This window comes from Ictidomys tridecemlineatus, chromosome 4 (genome assembly GCF_052094955.1).
Source record: "Ictidomys tridecemlineatus isolate mIctTri1 chromosome 4, mIctTri1.hap1, whole genome shotgun sequence".
Classification (NCBI taxonomy): domain Eukaryota; kingdom Metazoa; phylum Chordata; class Mammalia; order Rodentia; family Sciuridae; genus Ictidomys; species Ictidomys tridecemlineatus.
This window is the reverse complement of record NC_135480.1, coordinates 55,920,488-55,943,953: the sequence shown is the minus strand read 5'-3', so window position 1 is coordinate 55,943,953 and position 23,466 is coordinate 55,920,488. Positions and strand designations below refer to the sequence as shown.

At 38.7% G+C, this 23,466-nt stretch overlaps 1 protein-coding gene across 1 annotated transcript; it reads right to left on the bottom strand.

The window, feature by feature from the left end:
- Positions 1 to 14,274: 14,274 nt before the first annotated feature.
- LOC101959609 (interferon-induced very large GTPase 1) lies at positions 14,275 to 21,962 on the bottom strand. The gene has a single exon (XM_005342823.5). The coding sequence runs from the start codon at positions 21,960 to 21,962 to the stop codon at positions 14,715 to 14,717; it is 7,248 nt and encodes a 2,415-aa protein (XP_005342880.3). The 3' UTR covers positions 14,275 to 14,714.
- Between the last annotated feature and the right edge of the window lie 1,504 nt (positions 21,963 to 23,466).

The following is a 23,466-nucleotide window of genomic DNA, read 5'->3' as shown; positions in this document are numbered from 1 at the left end:
TAGCACTATTTATAGTAGTGAAAAATTTTGAACTTCCCTAGCCTAGGATAGGATCCTGAATGATTACAATCAAAGGAATCTTATGTAGGTATTCAAATTAATTATTTAAATATACAAATATTTGCTGACATAAAAATATCCATAATAGCTATGTGATAGGAGATTAAAGGAGTATGCATACTATACGTTTTCCTGTGTGCAAAACGATGTATATTTTACTTTGTGTCCACATGTCTGGTGGCAGAAGTGGTTGTGAAAATATTCATGGAAGATGATATTTGTAATTATATTATTTTTCCAAATTTTAAAGTTTTGTCCAAAATTCATTATTTATTTAAAATACAGTTATAAAATTTTTATCAACATTTTATTTTTTTTTCTAAACAAAATTATTTAGGGGCTCATTGCATAGTGGATCTCTTTTGGAGCATTGTAAAGATTTCAGATACATTTGGCAATGTTTGGAAACATTTTTGGTGCCCTTTCTGCAGAGAGAGGTAAAGGCATCCAGTGGTGAATCATAGAGTTGCAGCTAAGCATACTGTAAGACACTGCACATTCCCTCTCAACAAAGAGTTTTCTGACTCTAAATGTTAATATTGCTTAGTTGAGATATCTTGGGAGTCTTTTTTTTTTTAGAAGAGAGAGTGGGACAGAGAGAGAGAATTTTTAACATTTATTTATTTTTTCTTAGTTCTCGGCAGACACAACATCTTCGTTTGTATGTGGTGCTGAGGATCGAACCCGGGCCGCAGGCACGCTAGGCGAGCGCGCTACCGCTTGAGCCACATCCCCAACCCTCTTGGGAGTCTTTAACCTCATTAGGCACATTATCACCACTTGATGGTGGTGAAGTGCCTTCAAATTTCATGTATCTTCAACCACAAGTCAGATGATTGAAATAAGTATCAAGGCAGGAATGTATTGGGATAAACTTTGTAGATTTAACTTGGTGGATAGAAGGGAAGAATCCGTACTTGCACCCATGGTTGTCTCTCAATTCCATAGGATGATGAAACTTTTAATTTTCCAGGACAAATTACAACCTGGAACACAAAGGACCATGGTACCTTCCTTCTTTTGGTTCAGTTTGTTTTCTCTATTTCACTCCAAGGAATGAATTTGCAAGACCTAGGATTCTTTCCTTGACCCCCACTGTAAGGAAAATTAAAAGAGACACAGAGACAAGATGCAGTCAGGAAAGATGGCAGAATGGCAAGATGGCCGAGATACCAGCTTTATTTATATTAATATGTCACATTAGGTCACTGGTATCAGTAGTACATTATTCTTCATTGTGTCATTAGGCAGGTTACAGAGTTAGCAACATTATGCAGCTTATTCCTCAGTTACATAATATAGTTGCAATGTGCATTGTGAGGAGCTTTGTGTAGCTCTCAAGAAAATCCATTGTTTAAAGTTAACTGTTATGTGGGCAGGTTCAGGCTCAGCAGAGCTTAGTGAAACAGGAGCTTTGTCCCTGAAATCAAGTTTGAGGCTGATAAGACTCTAACACAGAGCCTCCTCGTGCAGAGTATTGCTACAGCAGGTAGGCGTCCTGTGTTTTTGCACAGAGGTTTTCCTAGCAGCCACACATTCTGTGTTTTTGCACACATCCTTCCTAGTCACTAAGCATGCCACAGTCATGAACCATCAGAGACCTCAATCCCAAACACAGAACCCTTACATCTCCATCCAACTACCAATTCGAAGGCCAAATGGAAAAATATCTATTCTCCTTCTCCTCATTAGTTTTCCTCTTTTTTAAAAAAAAATTATCAGTTTTCTATTTACTAATTATTACTGACTAATGAGTGGCTCATCTAGCAACTGTCTCATGCTTCTCTCTTCTCTTTGCTTTCCTGTCTGCTAGTCTATTCTGAAAGTCCTTCATCCTCTCTGCTGCTCTCTTCATACTGTTTTTGGGAACAGAATATTATGTAGCCCTTATTTTCTTTTTTTCAGTTTCTTTCTTATTCACAAACCCATTGTTCAAATCCATCTGCACTCAGCTATCTGTACCAAGGCCTTGAATGATGCCACAGTTTCGTTTTTCCAGAAGCAGATGTTGAAACAGCGTGAAAGATATTTCTTAGTGGTAAACACTTACGAAAGAATGGAGAGTAATAGGACTTGGTCATGGGAGAAATTGAACTGTGGTGCAGGCCTCAGGATGCTTCCAGGACAAGGCAGAAACTCTGGAGTGAGTGGAGCCCTTCAGAGCACCCTTGTCAGGCCAACATGGCAGGGCCTCTGTGTCTCACTCAATCATAGATGCAAGCTGCTCAGGAGAGCCTGACCCCAGGGAAAAGGTTGTCTTCAATTGAGGCAGATGTGACAACTGATGAGTGGCTGCTTCCTTTACTTTCCTCATGTGGGCAGCAAACCCTTTCTTGAAGAAGGATCTGAGTGGTACACTTATGTTCCCCCACAGTGGAGATAATGGGAATTACAGGGTAAAGTAACAGATATACCTGATACTTTTCTTTGTTCAAAGGAGAAGAACCAAAGATATTTAACAATTAGGGCTGTTGTTTCTAGGAGAACATTATCAGGTTCACATTTTTCCCAATTTATGTAAATCCCTTGCATTGCCTCAAAAATAATTACATTGGAGGTGATTGGCTATTGTCAAAAGAAACTTATAATGCTCTTACTCAGCCTTTCTTCCTTCTGTTCCTCATACATTTTTTCTTTATGTTTTTTATTATATTTTTAATATTCTATTTAGATAAAATATAGAGAAAACAGTCAGACAAACATATTTATAAACCTTACTTGGCTCAAAATATGAAAGTTGGATCTGCATCTTCAGGAAGTTGCAACTGAGCCTTGAGTGGAGACCTCACTGTACTTCATTGCAGTAATAATGGCACAATGACTTCTATTAACATGATGTTGTTACCTGGTACTACAACCAGCTAACACGGGAACATATACCAAGAGCCAGGCATACATATTATTTCCAAGTCATCTTCACACCTTTATGAGATAGCAGAATTTTATAGAAGAAGCACATGAAGCAGAAACATGCTGACTTATCCCAGGTCATTTAGCTAGCAAAGTGATGGGGTCTTTATTTACATACACATCTAAGCAGTCTTGATGCTAAGTTCCTGCTCTTAACTACAGTAGCAAACTAGCATTCCCTAATAGTCAACACTTGACTTAAATCCACTAATTCCCTTCTTCATCTTGAATCCCACCTCTTCTTGTTTCCTCTCTCCATTATTCATTTTTTTTTACAGGAATAACTTCTAAAACAAATTGTGTGCATTCAAATTTATTTCTCAGGCATGAGAAACCTAAGATCTATCTAAGGCATGGGGAACCTGAGATCTATTTCACACTGACAAAAAACATTACAAAATTGACTTGGTTGCCTTTGGTTAATTTGTGTTTGAAATACATATAGCTATTAATGAAGTACTGAAGAACTTTGATATTCTGAATTGCATTTTAAGTTATTAAGTATTAATTAGACATTTTAAAGACTATATTATCAAGTGTGAGTTCCCAAAGAGGCCATGTTGAATACTATTGTCAATGAACTTCCAGTGAGACTACTTCATCTATTGGTGTGCTTCTAGTAAAATTTTATTCAAAAGCAAAGGAAAACGAACCTTGGATAGACAGCATGATATAACAACTGACACAGTGAACTTACTCCATGTGTAGCATTGTCCTCCATGCCTTGTAAGTAGCCATTCATTTATATTTTTTTTAATATTTATTTTTTAGTTCTCGGCGGACACAACATCTTTGTCTGTATGTGGTGCTGAGGATCGAACCCGGGCCGCATGCATGCCAGCGAGCTACCGCTTGAGCCACATCCCCAGCCCGCCATTCATTTATTAATGAGAATCCTATCATTGCAGTGTTAGGATGCCTGAAGACACAGGGGCTAAATTACAAGTCCAAGTTCACCCAGATACCAATACTACAATGATAGCACTATTGGTTTTCATCACAAACATATGATATAGTATAATTCAAAACAATATAATGTAATTTAATACTCTTTATTGCCCTCTAAACTCATATACAACAATAATAAAGGTTTGAATAGCTTGTTTAGAATTTACTGAAAGTTGGAATTGAGAGAATAACCATTCTCTCAATGTAAGAATAAAGGTAAGAATAAAATGACAATTATGCATTTCACAAGTCTATTTTCAGTGTTCCAATGAAAGCAACCCCAAATTTAAAGGGGTCAATTTTTAGACATACCACATTCTGTAGATGTTATTGGGTTCATATTATCTGTCTCTAAGAAAAAGAGATCTCCTGAAAAAATCTTGAAGCAGTTTTCTATTGTATTTTATGTAAATCATTTTTATTCAGTTTATTTTTAATTTTTATTGACAGATAATAAATGTACATAATATGGGGTACAATTTGATTCTTTTATACATGCATAGATTGAGGAATAAGCAAATTAGGCAAGTTAACATATCCATAACTTTATGTACTTACCTACTTTTTTTGGGGGGGGTTATGACACTTAAAATTCATTGTTTGCAATTTTGTATTGCATAATACATTAAGCATGATTATTTTAATTCTACTTTATTTTAAGATTACATTTAGAGAAAATAAAACACAGACTGAGAAAATATCACTACAAACACTTATGCAACTCATACTTGGATTAAAATTGAAAGCTTTGACTTGCTTCTTACAAGTGAGCAGACTATAAACACAACCACATTTCAGTAAGATAGCAATAATAATAATGATAATAATTGGCATAGTTACTAGTCACCTGGTTTTATAGATCACCAGAATTTTTCCTCTTCTTTAACTGAAACTTTCCCTTTTGACCAAACTTTCCCCTTATCCCCTGCTGAGGGCCATTACCAAGTAGGAATGACGCATCGAAATTTCCTTGCCAAGCGTACCCCATGCTGCTTAGAGGACATTTGATGGGACATTGCATGCATGCTTTAATGAGGTGACCTTGCTCAAGGACCTAGGCAGATCCGGGTTTAGAGCTGATCAGGTTTGAGGAAGTAACCGGCTCCTTGAGTTTAAGGCGTTGCCAGTTTAAGATAATGGGTTTTAGGGAAGTTGGAAGTTGAAGATTATTGCTGGGATTAGGGTGTTCCTGTTGCTTGTTCCTGTTGAGTTCTCGTGAGATTAAAATGGGATTTGGAGATAGCCTCGTGTAGTAGGTGAATTGTGCGGGAGACAGGAGAACGCGTTTGCCCCTGGACCTGTGTGGAGGTGGTGTGAGAGCTGGAATAAAGAATTGCTGTTTGAACCTACAAAGCTGTGAGTGCCTCGTGATTCTGGTGCCAAGCCGAGACATTGGCCTTGGCATTTTGGTGGCCCGTACGTGGGACGTCTGAAATTTGGAGGTGAGTAAAATCGCTCCCCCCTGAGGGAAGGCGAGAGAATGGGTGACCATTTCAAAAAACAATGTGTTCTTGTTTTGATTTATTTCGTTTTTGTTTCAAGCTGCCTATCCCTAGAAATTTCTCAGGCAAACTGGGAAAAATGGTTGGCTCAAGGTTTGAAGTTTGTTAGCCCCGAGAAAGAGAAAATTGATACAGTGAATTTTTATTCAGTTTTTGTTTCATTCAGTTGTGGTTTTGTTTTGTGTTATCTTATTGGGTTGCGTTATCTTTATAGAAGATTAGAAATTATTAAAAAAGAAGCCGAAAAAGTGTTAAGTAAATTGTTAGAGATTCAGACCATGGAGGAAGACATTTTAGGTCAAGCAAAAGAGAAGGTCTCTCGAGCTAGTCAGAGAAAGGGAGAAAATTTAAAGGAAAAGGGGTTATTAGAAAAAAGGCCACAACAAGAGGCTGTCACTAACTCCGTTTTACCAGAGGGTGTAATTCAACCAACAGCCCCACCGATGGAGACAGCTGAGTGGCCCTCAAACCCCGTAGTTGATAGATGGGATCCTGAGACAGGACCTCAAAGATTAGCATGCCCTGTATTTGAACAGGCAGGAGGGCGGCGAATTCACCGTATTTTAGAATTTAACACAGTAAAGCAGTTAAAGGAGGCTGTAACAACCCATGGTCCTCAAGCCCCCTTCACGGTAAGCATGGTGGAGTCCATTACTAACTTGGACATGACGCCAGCAGATTGGGCTAGCATGTGTAAATCTGTGCTAAATGGAGGACAATATTTGTTATGGAAGGTTGCCAATGAGGAATTTTGCATGGAGACAGCTAGGCGAAATGCAGCAGCCGGTTACCCTCAAAGAAGTCTTGAAATGTTATTAGGAAAGGGACCTTATGAGGGTCAGCGGCAACAAATGGAATATGATCCTGCTGTATATGTACAGATTGCTGCAGACGCAGTTAGGGCATGGAAGACTTTACAAGGACATGGAGATATACAAGGTCAGCTATCTAAGGTAATACAGAGACCTAATGAACCTTACGCTGACTTTGTAGATAGGCTTATTCAAACGGCTGCCAAAATTTTTGGTGACACAGAACAAGCAATGCCATTAATAAAACAACTGGCTTATGACCAAGCAAATCGTTGCTGCAGAGAGGTTATTAGACCATGGAGACATGAAGATTTAAACACATATATTAAATTATGTAGAGATGTTAATGAACAAGGGCAAGTCTTGGCAGCTGCAGTACAACAGGCTTTAGATGCCAGGCTAGAAACATGCTATAATTGTGAACAAACGGGACATTTTAAAAGGAGTTGCCCCATAAGAGGAGGGTTTAACAAAACTAGAAATCAAAGGAATAGAATACCGGGTATTTGCCCACGATGCCGTAGAGGGAGACATTGGGCTAATGAATGCCGTTCTCAAACCACCATAGAAGGTACTCCCTTATCAAAAAACGGACAAGGATCAGGTATTTACCCACGATATCGTGGAGAAAGGCACCAGGCTTCATTGCCAAAAAACGGACCGGGGGGCCCAATGCTCCGGGGCCCACAACCACAAATATACGGGGCAGTGGAGGAACCCAGAAACCCCATCAGGGTGGTGCCCAGGACACATTGTCCATTAAATCCCTCATCAGACAAACCCGAGGGAGCGCAGGGTTGGACATCTGCGCCTCTGCCAGAGCAGTATTAACTCCAGAGATGGGAGTTCAAATCATTCCCACAGGAGTAAAAGGACCTCTTCCCCAAGGAACAGTAGGCTTATTGTTGGGACGTAGTTCATCTACATTAAAAGGACTTATGATAAGTCCTGGGGTAATTGATCCCGATTATGTAGGTGAAATAAAAATTATAGCTAGTTCTCCAGGAGGTATATCAGTAATTTCACCTGGAGATAGAATAGCACAGTTGTTAATACTACCCAGCCTACATAATAAGTTCTCTAGTCTTAATGTAGAAAGAGGTTCCAAGGGATTAGGCTCCACAGGTGTAGATTGGGCTATGTTGTCTTTAAATTTAGATTCTCGCCCAATGTTAAAACTAAATATTCAGGGTCGTGACTTTAATGGACTGCTGGACACAGGTGCTGACCTTAGCATCATATCTCTTCAAGAATGGCCAAAACATTGGCCATTACAACAAGCCACTCAAACGCTTCGAGGCCTAGGAGTGGCGACTAATCCCCATAGAAGTGCTATGGTATTAGATTGGAAGGATCCTGAAGGATGTGAAGGAACTATACAGCCATATGTTTTGGATCACCTTCCTATTAATTTATGGGGACGAGATGTCCTAGATCAACTAGGTTTGATGTTAACAAATAACATCAATCCTAATGTGCCCACTACTAGGGCTAGACAAGGTATCAGGAAAGAAAAAAGATTAGGAAAACAAGAACAAGGTATAGCAGCGCCAATTCAAATAGATCAAGGAACAGACAGACATGGGTTGGATTTTCAGAAAGGGCCACTGAGACAATCAAAATTACTTGGAAATCAGAAAGACCAGTGTGGGTTCCTCAGTGGCCCCTGACTAAAGAAAAGATACAAGTAGCCCATGATCTGGTCAAACAACAATTAGCGGAAGGACATTTACAACCTTCCGTATCTCCCCATAATACTCCCATTTTTGTTATCAAAAAGAAATCGGGTAAATGGAGATTATTACAAGATTTAAGAGCAATTAATAATGAAATGGTCATTATGGGACCTGCTCAATCAGGGATTCCTCAATTGTCTGCTTTACCAAAAACGTGGCATGTTTTAGCTATAGACATTAAAGATTGCTTTTTTTCGATTCCAATTCATGCCGAGGATAGTCCACGTTTTGCATTTACTATCCCTGCATTAAATCATGAAGGTCCTGATGAGAGATATGAATGGAAAGTACTCCCTCAAGGAATGGCTAACAGTCCAACTATGTGTCAAATATATGTTAATAAAGCAATCCAGCCACTTAGAAATCAAAATCCTGAACTAAAAATATTTCACTATATGGATGATGTATTATTGGCACATAAAGATAAAAACACATTGCTGGAATGTTATGCCACACTTACAAACTTGTTAAAAAATTATAATCTAGAGATAGGAATAGACAAAGTACAATTAAATTTTCCAATTAATTATTTAGGAGTTCTATTATCCTCAACCATGGTCCGTCCACCTAAAATTCAAATACGAGTAGATCAACTCAAATCACTTAATGACTTTCAAAAGTTGTTGGGAGATATAAATTGGATAAGGCCTTATCTAGGCATACCAACAGGAGAGTTGGGACCTTTATTTGATATTCTAAAAGGTCCATCAGATCCAAATTCACCCCGAATGTTAACTCCTAAAGCTAGAAAGGCATTAAAAATTATTGAGACATATATGGAAAATATGCATTTAGATAGAATTGATATAAGTTTGCCTTTATTATTTATTGTACTACCAACAAGAAATATTCCTACAGGAGTATTTTGGCAGGAAGGTCCATTATTGTGGATACATTTATCTTATTCTCCTAACACTATTCTTACTAGGTATCCTGAGGCTGTAGGACAATTAATACTCAAAGGTATAAGAGCAGCAAAGACAGTGTTTGGAATTTCTCCCAATAAAATTATTACTCCATATACTATGGAGCAAATTGATGAGTTAGCTAATGAATTAAATACTTGGGCAATAATCATGTGTAAATCGAATGTTTCATTTGATAATCATTTACCATCTAATCCTTTGTTGTCTTTTTGGTCTAAGCATCCTGTAGTTTTTCCTAAAATGACAAGAAAAACACCTATCATGAATGCTCCAAATATATTCACTGATGGGTCTAATAATGGTACAGCTGCAGTAGTTACCCCTGATCAAACTTTTACATTTTTAGTTCCCAAACAGTCAGCTCAAAAGGTAGAGCTTAATGCAGTTCTACAAGCTTTTGTGATGTTCAAAGATTCTGTATTTAATTTATTCTCTGATAGCCAGTATGTAGTTAATGCTATAACATCCCTTGAAGATGCTGGTAGGATTTCCCCTTCCTCTACTGTTTTCTCTTTGTTTTCCACTATACAAAGTCTAATCTGGGATAGAAAAGATCCATTCTTCATAGGACATATCAGGGCACATACAGGATTGCCTGGAGCCCTTAGTTTGGGCAATGATTTAGCAGATAAAACTACACATGATATACATATTTTTTCTACTGTAGAAGAAGCTACAAATTTTCATAAAAGGTTTCATGTTAATGCTAATACTTTACAAAAGCGTTTTAAAATAACTAAGGAACAAGCCAGGCATATAATAAAACAATGTCAAAATTGTGTGACCTTTTTACCACAAGTTAATCTTGGAGTCAATCCTAGAGGATTGATACCTAACCATATCTGGCAGATGGATGTCACACACTTGCCAGAATTTGGAAAATTAAAATATTTACATGTTACAGTTGATACTTCTTCCGGATTTTTGATGGGCTCCCTTCATGCCGGAGAAAAAACTAAAGATGTTATAGCTCATTGCTTACAAAATTTTGCCACTGTGGGTGTTCCTAAACAGTTAAAAACTGATAACGGTCCTGGTTATACGTCTAAATCTTTTAAACAATTTTGCTCATCATTTGGTATTACTCATATAACAGGAATCCCATACAATCCACAGGGACAAGGCATAGTTGAAAGAGCTCATCAAACTATTAAAACGTACCTATTAAAGCAAAAAGAGGGAATTGGAAAGGGGTATATATCCCCCAAAGATAAACTTAAAATAACCCTTTTTACTCTAAACTTTCTAAATTTGGATTCATCAGGACTTAGTGCTGCGGAAAGACATATGTATCCGAAAAATGTACATAAGCCTAAGGTACTTTGGAAAGATATTCTAACAGGACAATGGAAAGGTCCCGACCCAGTTATTGTCTGGAGTCGGGGTTCCGTTTGTGTGTTCCCACAGGGAGAACAGCAGCCGATTTGGATTCCAGAGAGGTTAACCAAAACAATTTCTACAGAAAAAGAAGATGATTTGACTGAAATCCATAACAGCTGATATCCAGAGCTCCAGCTTGGCTATTCTTACATCTGCGACAGTGATTTACCACGGTGCTTTTTTCAATATCTATTTTATTATTGCATTTTTCCCACATCATAAAGTTCTATTTTATTTTTGAGCTCATACAAACCTAGGTTAATGTTTTTCTGATCAGTTTTGTTTTTGACTGTGTTTTATTTTTATTTTTGACTGTGGAGTTTTTAAACATTGCAATGGAGATTTTACCTAGGTAAAGCTACAAGGCCGTTATTATTGTCTTATGTGTTATATGTTATGTCTGCACTGTTTTGTGTGCATGTCAGTATGTGTGTATGTCCATATTTTTATATGAGGAGCGCTCATGAAAAAATGGATCCGAATTTTTTTTTTATTCACGTGATTTTAGTGGTTTAATCTAATTAGGTAAACAGCTGTTAATGATTGCTTTCAAAGGTGATTAACAGATCTGTTTGCTTACTCTTGTTTTTAAAGGTGATTAACAGATCTGTTTGTTTACTTTCACTTTTCCTTTTCATCATATTTAATAATTCTGTTCAGGATAATGTCTCTTTAACATCATTGCCAGAATTCCCATCTCCATCCCAGTGCCGGTGAAGACTAAGAAAACCAAACTACAGCTTCTATGATAGCTACCACAGTAAACTGTATAAACTGATGCATCAATGAATATAATTCAACAAGTAATGCTCAATCAAGGACTTGATTTACTTTGGGAGGAAATGGACATATTGATAGACTCCTCCGATTTGAACTGCCTGCAGAACTTGCCTGGACTATATATCAGTTGCATGCATTGTGAACTATCGTCTGGTGCAGCAAATTGTGGTACTGCTGGCATATTTTTGCTGATGGTGTCACCAGTGATGCAATTTCCTTGCCAGCGCACCCCATGTTAATTGTGGTAATGCTGACATCTTTGCTGATGGTGTCACCAGTGATGCAATTTTTCCAAAGGAGCCGTCAATTGGCTTGGTGTTGTGGCATTTCTGTATCTTCCTCCCTTCTACTAGTGATGGTCTAAAATTTGGGGGCCAACAGAGGTGAGGCAAGAACCTCATCCCCCCACTGGCACCAAGGTTAAATTTGGGGGCCAACAGAGGTGAGGCAAGAACCTCACCCCCCCACTGGTGCTTAGGCCTATCCACAAGCATGGCTGAATGCTGGACCGGTAGTCAGCGACGGGTTGATCTGATTGCAGTGGATTCAACCTAAGACAGGGGACTGACGCCTAGAGGTCAGTTCATCCGATGACGGGTAAGAACCATATGTTGAATTGGGCAACCTACCAGGCACGGTCCTAAGCCACATTGCTTGTTGTTTAATTAATCAGAAGGGGGGAGATGCTGAGGGCCATTACCAAGTAGGAATGACGCATCGAAATTTCCTTGCCACCGTACCCCATGCTGCTTAGAGGACATTTGATGGGACATTGCATGCATGCTTTAATGAGGTGACCTTGCTCAAGGACCTAGGCAGATCCAGGTTTAGAGCTGATCAGGTTTGAGGAAGTAACCGGCTCCTTGAGTTTAAGGCGTTGCCAGTTTAAGATAATGGGTTTTAGGGAAGTTGGAAGTTGAAGATTATTGCTGGGATTAGGGTGTTCCTGTTGCTTGTTCCTGTTGAGTTCTCGTGAGATTAAAATGGGATTTGGAGATAGCCTCGTGTAGTAGGTGAATTGTGCGGGAGACAGGAGAACGCGTTTGCCCCTGGACCTGTGTGGAGGTGGTGTGAGAGCTGGAATAAAGAATTGCTGTTTGAACCTACAAAGCTGTGAGTGCCTCGTGATTCTGGTGCCAAGCCGAGACATTGGCCTTGGCAATCCCCCACCCTGTCCTCAGTCTCTGGTAACCTGCGTTCTACTCTCTATTTCTATGAGTTCTCATTTTTGGAGTCCACATATAAGTGAATAACTTACATCCTGTCATGAATTTCCATACTCTTCTAGGTCCATTACCATCCTTGCTCCATCTCTTTTGGCCTTGTGATTCCTTTACCACGCTACTTGGCACCTTTGCCTTAATGACTGGAACATCTGAAATCTGCTCATGTGGTGACCCCCAATTCCTTTTTCTCTGCTCCTCACCTCAGTGACTGAGGCTCATTCTGCTACCCATGAGAATCCTACCTCTACTAACCTTGCACCTATTTAACTCTAATTTTGTGACCTTCAATCAGACCCAGTGCTCTACATCTTGATATTTTCATCCCCAGTGACTCCTCTCCCCTGCTCCACTGTTCTTGAGGTCTCTTCCTTAATGAGACCCAAAATACTAACACTATTATATCTCCCATTTCTGACACCATCTTGATTATTTTCCCTAATTGTATCACACAAAACATCATCTCTACATAGTCATCTTCTTTTATTCTAATTTACCTCTTCCCAATATTTTTGTCATCTCTCTAGTTTGGCCTTGGGATCTCATGTAAGAATCACACTGTTAACATACCCAAGGAATTTATTAGAGGCCTTTTTACTCTTGCAAAATATTGTTGGCTTTAAAATCAAAAGTAATATATGAGACTTATTAGTTGAAGGCTATATTGATTCATTCAATATAAAAAGAATTCAGCTAATGTCAATTGAACATTAAGCCTTTTCAAAGCTTGCAGTTATGAGTGTGACAGGCACCATGCTGTGCAGAGCTTCTGTTCCCAACACTATATCAGGTTGATCTCATTAAGAGATCTTCTCAACTGTCACCAAGACTATTTTTCAGAAAAAAATTATTCTGTTGAAGAACACCTATATCCTTCACAATTTTTTTCAAGACTTCTGATACCTTTAATCCCAGCAACCTGAGAGCCTGAGGCAGGAGGCTCACAGGTTGCATCTTAATGAAACTGCATCTCTGAAATTTTAAAAAAAAAATGCTGTAGTTGAGTAATAATGTGCTTCCTGACATGTGTAATGCCAGAGTTTAATCCACAGTACTACAGCAAAAACAAACAGAAAACTTATGGAGATTCTAGTCAGTAGATCTGAATCTGATAATATATTTTCATGTGGTGGACAAAGGTGATGGAGTCAGCATTCCTATCTCCCATTTCTGAAGATGTATGTTGTTTAACTACCATGGCTTTGGTCGTGTCTTTTCACTGTCCATAGATAGGTAGAGCCTGCAGCAGTAAATGGAAACCAAGGGTATCTTTATGTCTAAAATGAGGACATTTTCTTCTTGCCTCAGCATTCTTTTAAATCATCAGCTTTGAAATCTGAGTATAAGGTATAGGTTTGTAGAAGGGTGATTTTCCTAGCACCCAAAAAGTATAAGGAAGCAAAAATATGTCTCATTGTAGATAAGCACTCCTCTGCATTTTATACATGAAGTATATATTTATACATGAAATATAAATTTTTATTAAAATGTGCAAACCCAAGTAAGATTAATGAATAATTATGAAATTTTTATAAAAAGTAGATATTTTTTCATGTTTTTTCTTTAGGGGATGTATTTATAATCATTAATGGCTTTATCTAATTTGACCCTGTCCACACACTTGATGGATAGGATCCTATTTACATGGTTATCATTACACTTGTTTCAGGAGGTAATCTCAGGCAGATAACACCAGCTTTGAAGATCTAAACTTTGTGAATAACTCAACTTTTTGTAGCATGACAAAAAAGTTCCAAGAAACCAGAAAGAAGAAAATGTTGATTAAATGAAGCAGTTATTTAACTCCTTTTCCTATGTTTGCCTGATAATGTTTCCTGACTTGATGAAGACTTTATCTTTGTCAAGTTTCTGGTTTGTTCTCTGCTAGAATAAAATATCCCTATAAAATACTATACATGGGAATCATGAAATTTCCATGAATGCTTTTGTGTTTAAGGGTGAGTAAATTTTCTTCATGGATTGAATGAGTGAAAAAATTCAGTGAAATAGAGAAAGTTTATTTGTAGTTGCTTGTCAAGACATGTATATTAGTTCAACAGCCATTCAGTTACTGTAGATAAATTTGTAGTATCATGAAATGACTTAAAATTTTCCATATGAATATGATTTTTTTCTGAGGTATTACATATTTTAAAATATGTAGAGCAATATTTCAGAGTAGGAACTAGATATTTGGATTTTGTCATATGCTCCTATTTTAGTAATTTCTTTCTAATCCAAATGGAATTGAGGCAGAGAGATATCAAGTATTTTTCCAGGAACTCTTAAATTCTTGAATTGATATTTAATCACTTTTTAAGCATTTCCTTTTCAAAGTGGAATATGTAAAGCTCTAGTTGTAAGGAGGATATGTTTTGAGGTTGCTTGGTACTGTGACTTTGTACAGATGCTAAGGTATTTATGTGATCATTGAAGATTATTTTTTCAAGTCATTAAGCACTTCCTGCTTAGTGATTTTGCTCCATTCATAGGGGATTTGACCGTTATTTATAAATTTTAGCTGATATTTTTCTTCCAATTTTGTTCTGAAATGACAGACAAACCATTTCCAATATGGCTGGGTGGATGAATCTGGGGTGATGCTCCATGTGGCATAATCCCCTCCTGCCTGCCGATAGTTCTTATATGGGATTTTACAATCATCTCTCAAAACAAGCAAACAATCACTTGCTACTAAACTAGTACAACAATCAATGACAAAGTGGTCTGTTCTATACCACTTGCCTCCACTGACAGCCTGAGGACGATGAAATGGAACACTGTGGTCTCCATCATGTTCAGGAATTGTGTTTGTACAAATTGCATTACATAAGGGACACTGTTTCCAACATCCACAGAGATGTTCAGAGAGGATTTTCTCAATTTCAGGAACCATTTCTTCTATAGGCACACTTGACAAGTTCTGTTCTACTTTCTTCATTGCAGGATCCAAACCTGCACTCATGGCTTCTTTGAGAAAATCCATATCTTTTATCTCTTGGTGCTCAATGTTTATCAAGTCTCTTCGTGGGAAAATCAAGTTGTTCCCCAGGTGATCACAGAACAAATCCAGCCACCCAGATGCAGTGCTGCTTCTGTCTTTGGCTACTGCTGTGGTTTCATGAATGGCAGAGAGGATGGTATACTTGATGTCCTCAAGACTTGTTTTGAATAAAGTCTTTATTTTTTTATCTCTGTTGTCTGAACAGTACTTTTTGGTATAGTTCTCAATGTAACTCCTACAAAATGATTTTGGATTGTGAATGTATTGCCAATAATTTTCAAAATTTTCTTCTTCTGCTAGAGAGATGAGAATGTGTTTCTCCAGGTTAGACCTGTTTCCATTGAATGCAGGGTAGGAGGCTCTTATCTCCCCAGCTATTCTAGGGACCATTTTCCCCTGGATGGTAGCAGAGACCGCAGGAGTGAGCTTTTGCCACAGAAAATCAACAAAACATGTGATGGAGGTTGCACCTTGGCAGGAGATCTTGAAACTCATGAAAAAATCGTCTTTCTTTTGTTCTAGATATTTTACAGGATCATTTGCTCTCCTAAATGCCCAATGCCTTTCCATAAAATCCTTTGTTGCTTTTTGAAATAAATATGAAGATAATTCAATGTTGTATTCGCTTGTAAATGTATATCTATTCTTGGTGTGTTCAGATTTCCCTTCCTCTTCTATTATTCTCAGGATTTGATGGAAGTCACTTTGATCATAATCACGTTGTTGATTCATAATACTTTCAATATATTCATTAAATCTTGAAAAAATACGATCAGTAGTCATATCAATGGACACTTTATCACAGTCCTCTAAACTCTTTGTGAGAAAGAAATATTCCTTACACATCTTGACATGTTTTCCAAAATCTAGCTGAAAATTCTTTCCAATATTTCTCTTTAGTTTTTCTACTATGTTTTTCTCTTTTCTGAAATGTTCCAAAAGGATGTGTTCAGCATCCACATCAATTTTAGGCTCTGTGGCTTGAGGGATATTTGAGGACACTTCACAAACCCATTTTCCCCAAAGTTGACTGAATTTCTCATATAATTCTTCATCACTCAAAATTTTACCTTTTACACTTAAAGCCAAGTTTTGGCTCTTCTTCAATAACTCATTTTCATATACAGTCTTCTTCTGTTCTAGTTGTTCTTGATTTTTTTTGAGACTAATAAGTTCATGGGCTTTTCTCTTGGTGTCTGAAATAAGTGAATCTTTAAGAATTAGTAGCTTATTTTCAAAATAGGCTTTCCATTGGACAAGTATCTCTCTCTCTGGGTCTTCAGTAAAATATTTTTCAAGTACTTGCTTGATGGTTTCATATTTCTCTGTAACTGGACACTCAATCATGCTTGTTGTAAGTGTCAGAATTTTCCTATTCTGAATCTGATTGTGAAGCTGGTTCTGCAAGTCCAACATGTGACTCCGGAGCTCCCAGGTCCAGTGGTTATACATGGTTTCCAGTTTGCTCATGGCCATGACCTCTCGGGTGTTTCTGAAACTGAAAATAAAGTTCTCACTTACCAGGGCTCTCCACAAATCTTGAACTCTGAAGTTTACATCTGATATCTTCATGATGCTTCCCCTGGATTCCTGTTTGGCAGTTAAAAGAATTGCACTTTTCAGTTCCTGAACATTGTGGCTATAACGAGGATTGGGAGGGGCCATGGGGGGATTGCCATCCCAGAGGTGAGCAAAGTAGTACACGTGAGTATTGACATCAAAATTGATGACATCACTGAAGTGAGTGACATCTGAGCATTCTTCTTGTTTAGCAGCCAGTGCTGTCATTTCATCTAGCCTCTGCTCTAACCGCCTTCGTCCTTCTGTAGTTTGGTCTTTAGCTGTCACTTCTCCTACATTCTGATGTATGAATATGCACCTGGGGGAAATTTTCACTTGTTTCATCCTCAGAAAGGCTTGGACTACTATCTGTAGGATATCTTGCATTTCTGATGGATTCTCCCCAAATATATTGATCAGAGTCAAGTTTGCAAGCCCAGTGACAAAGGTGGCTAACTCGTTGTCCCAGTTCTGGGATTTGTTGCTGAGTTCTGGGGCCCGAAGTCCTTCTGTGTCTACAACCAGCACAAAGTCAAAGCCAAGTTCCTCTGTGGATGTCTCATCTACCTTTAGGAGCTGCATGTAGGCCCCTTTAGTACACCTGCCTGCACTTACACTGAACTGCAGCCCAAAAAGAGCATTCAGTAGGGTGGACTTCCCAGAGCTCTGCAGGCCAAGGACAGAGAGAACAAAGAGCCGTTTGTCTCCAAGTTTCTCAGAGAGCTTGTCAAAAACAGCTGCCACCCACTTTAGGGGCACATAAGAAGCATCTCCATCCATCAGCTCTATGGGGACACCAGCTATCATCAGGTCTGCAGCAATTTGGGGAAGGAAGAGAAAAACTATATCATTTGTGGAGGAAGTTTCTTCCAGAGCTTCATAGATCTGACCAACTTCTCTGAGAAATTGCTCAATTCCTAAGGTATAGTCACTAATCTTCTTTTGGCAGAGTTCCAAAGAGTTCATGCTTTGGGAGCTTTGCTTTTCTGTTTTCACAATTGACCATAAATGAATTACTTTTTCATGTAGGTTCTCCAAATGCTCTTCAGTCAACTTATCTAAAAACACACTCATCCATTGCAAGAAGTAGAGTGTGGTGTGAGTTTCTGAATAGCTGTGGAGAATTTTAAGCACAGAGAACATTACATCATTGAGAGGAAAAGCTCTTTGCACCTGTTGTTGCCGAATTATTTGTTTTTCTGACTCAAGCTCACTCTTGTGTTGTTCAATGCTTCGATTTCCCTTCTCTCTCAGATGGTAAAGTTCTTTGTCCTTTCTACACCAAAGTTGCCACAGTTGTCCCTGAAGTGGTAGGAAGGTTTCCTTCACGTCAGACAACTCTGTTTCTCTTAAAAGAGCCATTATAATCTGTGCCTTTTCTTTGCCCTCCTTACAATCTCTCTGGTCTTCATCAATAAGAAATCCTTGCTGGCGAGCAATTTGAGAACAGTCCTCTAGGCTGAGAGCTGTGTCAGAGAGCTCTAGCAAACGTCTGATGGTAGTTGTGAGCTCCTTTGTCAATTCTGCCTCATTTCTGTTCCTCAGGCCTATTTTCACTCTTGTACCAGAACTACTAGGTTTGGATTTTTCTTTGTCATCTAGCAAGCAGATCAATGATCTTGATGACTGACATAGGTCACGAACAATTTTTTGGTTTTGTTTGTTGTCATCAGAAGCTGACATGAGGACCACAATGAGAGAAGAGACCTCCTTCAGAAAAGTGAGCTGCCTTTTATGTTCCTTTGCATCTCCATGAAGATTCATGAAGGTCACACAGTTGTCAAACCTGTCCTCCACTTCCCCTCCAGGCCAAAACCAGCAGATTTCTACCACACCTCCCATCAAGAGGCAGTCCTTGCTGCTTTCTCTGCAGTGTCGGTTAAAAAAGACATTATGTTTACGTTCACTGAGAAGACAGTTCATGATCTGAGATTTGGAAGCAGACAGGCCATTGCCCACCCTAATGAAAGACACAATGGGGGTGGATACACAACACATCTGCTGACACTTACGACTGTTCTTCCCATGTGGTGATTTCTTTTCTTGCTGCCAACTTCTCCTAACTTTTCTGAGAGACCAGAGAGAAAATTCGATTTGAGAAGTGCAAGGGTTTGGCACCAGGAGAGGCAGGGCAAATTGACAAGTAGAAAGTTTGGTCAAAATATATTGTCTGGCAAAATCATCTGCACAGTGAAAAATGGTCATCTGGATATCCATGGGGTGAATGTGGGGCCTTGACTCAGTAGTCAAAGGATCAGTGAGAGTATCACTAACTTCAACAAAGTCTTCATATGGATCAAAACCCTCATATTCCTGATTGGAGGCACTTGGAGAAACCTTAGATTCTCTATTTCCATAGTCTTTAAAGACAAGGTATCTCAGTCCATAATCCAGCAACATTAGCTTCTGAAGGAAATAAAAGGGAAGTTCCTTTTCAGAATTGGGCTGGGTGTTGTAAAGAGAAGTCTTGTAGATCAGATGAAATTTAGCTTTACTCATTTTTTTAGGGTAGTAATGTTGTAGGCCTAGACGCTGGAGTAAGTTTAGGAAGGCTTCATTTTCTATTACTTCACTTGTGTTATTTTCATTAATATCTGGTTCACAGGGCCATTTCTTTTCATGGAAAAGACTTAATAACTCTCTTTCAACTTCATCCCTTTTCAAAGAAGAGATGGTGGCTTCATAATCTCCATCAATGAGTAATCTCAAGTTTCTTTCTAGGTTTTCCCAATCATGATCTTCCTCAAATTTAGTGAGGACATGTACAACTTCTTTAGAAAATAATTGTCCCATGTGTTTTATTATAAATTCCATGCGTTTTGTCTTCTCTTCTGTAGATAGAGCTCTTAATTCAGCTGTGGCTGTCAGACCTGTGAGCACCAGGAATGCATGGGCCCTATAGCTGGAAATACTTTTGAGCTTCTGGTATTCATTAAAGGCAGTTTGCATTTCATCCAGTAGGAAGTTTAACTCACCAGGCCCCAGGAGAGGCTTAAAAATATTGCTTCCCACCTGATATCCCGCACCAGCTGCGATGGAAAGTAGCAAGAGCTGTGTGTCTGGCTGCTCTGTTGCTTGCAAGTGGCTCAAGAAGCTGTTGAGAGACAAGCAGACCTCATATGTGGCCTTTCTTTGAGCTTCTTCTACTTTTTCTTGGACCTTCACTTCCAAGAATTCTTCCTGTGTTTTTGTTAAGTTTTTAATGAATTCAGAAAAATCAGAGATGTGGACTTGCTCTTGCTCTGAATCTGACTGTTTGATCCAGTGCATAATGGAGTGAGTCTGAGGAAAATTTTCCACTTTGTAGATGTGAGGATCTAGAAGGCTGCACAACTGAATTTTAATATAATTTGTTTTACAATTGGTAGACATTTTGCAAAAATTGATGGTATTGACTAGAAAAGTCTGCAGATCCTTATCTGTGAGGCATAGGTTAACCCAAGTGTCATTTCCTTTTGTTTTTTGACTCAGTGTTTGCATGAAATTTATCAGCTTTTGAAGCTCTTCTTCAGGTTCAGAGACTTCCCAGGACTTCACAGCATCTAGGAAAACTCTAACCTCTTGCCTAACACTCAGTATCTCCTCTCCCTCTTGGATCTGGGAAGCAAGGCCAGTCAGAGCAGTGTAGTTGTCTTTCAGACACTTAGCTACCTTACATGGATCTTTAAAATCACTTCTGTGGCTGGAGAGGATAATGTCCCAAATAGGCACCAGCTGGAATCCCCGGTCAATGACACACCAGGTTTGATTGCTGGCAACAAGGCCAGCTTTCCATTGAGCAAGGTCATCTGCTTCTGGTGGTCCACCTGTCTTGGATACAGATAATTGGAATTTGGTTTGGAGGTTTTGAAAAGTTTTGTTCTGAACAGCTGCTTTTGAATGTGAGTCTGACACATTCATACCTGCAGCAACATTCATTCCAAAACCATGGTAGCCACCACTTATGTAAAAATCCAGGGCCTCTATTGCCTGCTGCTTTATATCAACTAGGTGATAATTTTGGAACCCCTTTGAGACAGCCTTCCACCAGTAGATTCCTCCCAGGTGCAGAGGGCCTTGGTTAGCATGAGAGCCAAACCTGTGGAAGAATCTTTCACTCCAGTGTTTCAGCACCTGGGATTCCTGAGGGTCTGTAGTCTGATCCAGAAGGTCTTCAAGGCATTTCAATTCCTGCAGAGCAGCATTGGACAACTGGAGCTGATCAATGGGGAAGTGGCAGGATGCCATGGGAGTGTATCTGAACTTGGTTGAGCAGAAATAAGAGCACTCAGAATTTGTTAGGTGGGTTTGCTTGGATTCTGAATGTTTGCTTTTATCCAGTTCAGTTTCTAAACTAAATCCCCAACCTCCACCCTTGGCTGAAGTAGTTAAACTGAAGCCTAAATTCTCCATAGACTGGGTGAACATGACTTCTGCTTGAGAAGATGTAAATTCTTCAGATTTCATCAATGTGCCCTGCTGAGGGCCAAGGAGTGAGAACTCCTTGGGGACACTGAGTAGCTCCTCTCTCCTCTGTATCAGGTCCATGTGGTGGCAGGTTTTGTATATTCCCTGAAGGGCCAGCCCTCCAGATGCCCATCTTACCAGATCTCTATCTGGGAGGTTTGGCCTATTGGATGGCATCTGCTCCATAGGACTGAGTTCTTTCTTCATGATTTCCATGACTTCCCTTAGGGGCTTTGGAGGCTTCAGCCTGTTCTCTTCAGGGATCTCCAGGGTTTGCCTCAGCTCTGCTTCCTTTCTCTTCACTGCCTCTTCCTGTCTCTGTCTCCTTTCTGACAGCATGTTCCTTATCTCTTTCACTGCTTGTTCTGCCTGCTTCTCCTTTTTTCTCTCCACTGGTGACTCCTGTAACTCTGCAAGACTATTTGAGTGGGACAGGTCAAGCAGCTTCTCCAGGGCCCTTTTCTCCCATGGATATTTTACCTCATATTTCAGCTTCTGGAGGTCTTTTTCTTTTAAATAACTTAATGACTGGGCACAGGTCACACCCAGGACTTCCTTCAGCTTGATCAACCAGTACTCAACTTCCAGTCCCACTTCTCTGAGCATCTCTGGAAGATCTTGCCTCCTTTTGCTTCTGAGGAGAGGCTCATCAGGGGTCTGCTCGCTTGTGTCCATGGCTGTGTGAAAAAAAAGACATTCAGTTAGTGTTGACTGGGTCCTGAGATTAGGAAGTTTCAGCCACATGATGAAAAGCATGAATGTATTAGTAAAGCTAGTCTCAAAGTTCTTCTCAACTCCTGCTTTGCTTATATAAAATACATTTTTATCAAAACTTTTCTGTGCATATTCTAGACATAATTGAGTGTACTGTCAGGATACACTTTTTTAAAAATATGCTATGGTGAATTGCAAGTTAATAGCTTGCTTTGGGCACTTACTACACAAACTCAATTGCATGCAAAGTATGAGGCTGAGGCCTGGAGTTTGCCAATATCCATGTGTTTCTAAGCTCAATGCTTATTTTTTCAAATAGTGCAATACCACCATTTGGTTATCTTTCTTCTATATTTTTCCTTTGAATTGTTTCATTCCTATCACTGTCAGTTTGTCTTAAGTTATATAATGCTTATTTACTTTCTTGTAGTTTAAAATGAACTTCTAATCTAATTTACACCTCTAACTTCTATATTTCATCTTCACCTAGTAAATATTTCTATTCAATTTATGAATAATTATTTATATATAGACGTCATCTAATTCTATGAATATAGCTCATGATGATCTCCTCAATCCAGGATTTTATTAGTGTCTTGCAGCCAATGACACTGCAGTCCATATGCTTAGATGAAAGATGGAAAAAAAACAGTCAGAAATCTTTGAAATTAAGGAAACAATAAATCCAATAAAAAACTCAATAGAAAGAAGCACCACCAGACTAGATCACTTGGAAGAAGGAGCAGACCCTCAAAAAAAAAAAAAACCCAGACCCTCAAAGCCAGGATATCGTGAAATGACATATACTAATCACTAAAAGAAAATGGATGCCAACCAAGAATCTTATTTCCAGCAAAATTAAGCTTTTGTTTTGATGATGAAATAAAAACTTTTTATGGTAAACAAAAGTTAAAAAAATTTACAACTAGAAAGCCTACACTACAGAACATTCTCAGCAAAATATTCCACAAAGAGGAAATGGAAAACAATGATAAAAAATCAGCAGAGGGAGGATTTACACTAAAGAAAAATCTAATCAGAGGAGAAACCAAGTCACATTAAATATCAAAAGTAAACAAAAAATGGCTGGGAATACAAATCATGTCTCAATAATAACCCTGAATGTTAATGGCCTAAACTCACCAATCAAAAGATATAGATTAGCAGATTGGATCAAAACAAAAACCAATATGCTGCCTCCAAGAGACTCATAGAAAAAGACAACCACAGACTGAAGGTGAAAGGTTGGGAAAAATTATACCACTCACATAAACTGCAGAAACAAGCAGAGGTTTCTATCCTCGTATCAAATAAAATAGTCTGAAAGCCAATAATAGTCAAAGGGATAAATATGGACATTACATACTGCTCAAGGGAACCATACACCAACAAGACAGAACAATCATAAATATATATGCCCCAAACAATGGTACAGCTATGTTCATCCAACAAATTCTATTCAAGT

Coding starts and splice junctions, on each gene's coding strand:
- LOC101959609 (XM_005342823.5), bottom strand. CDS start 21,962: ATGGACACAAGCGAGCAGACCCCTGATGAGCCTCTCCTCAGAAGCAAA.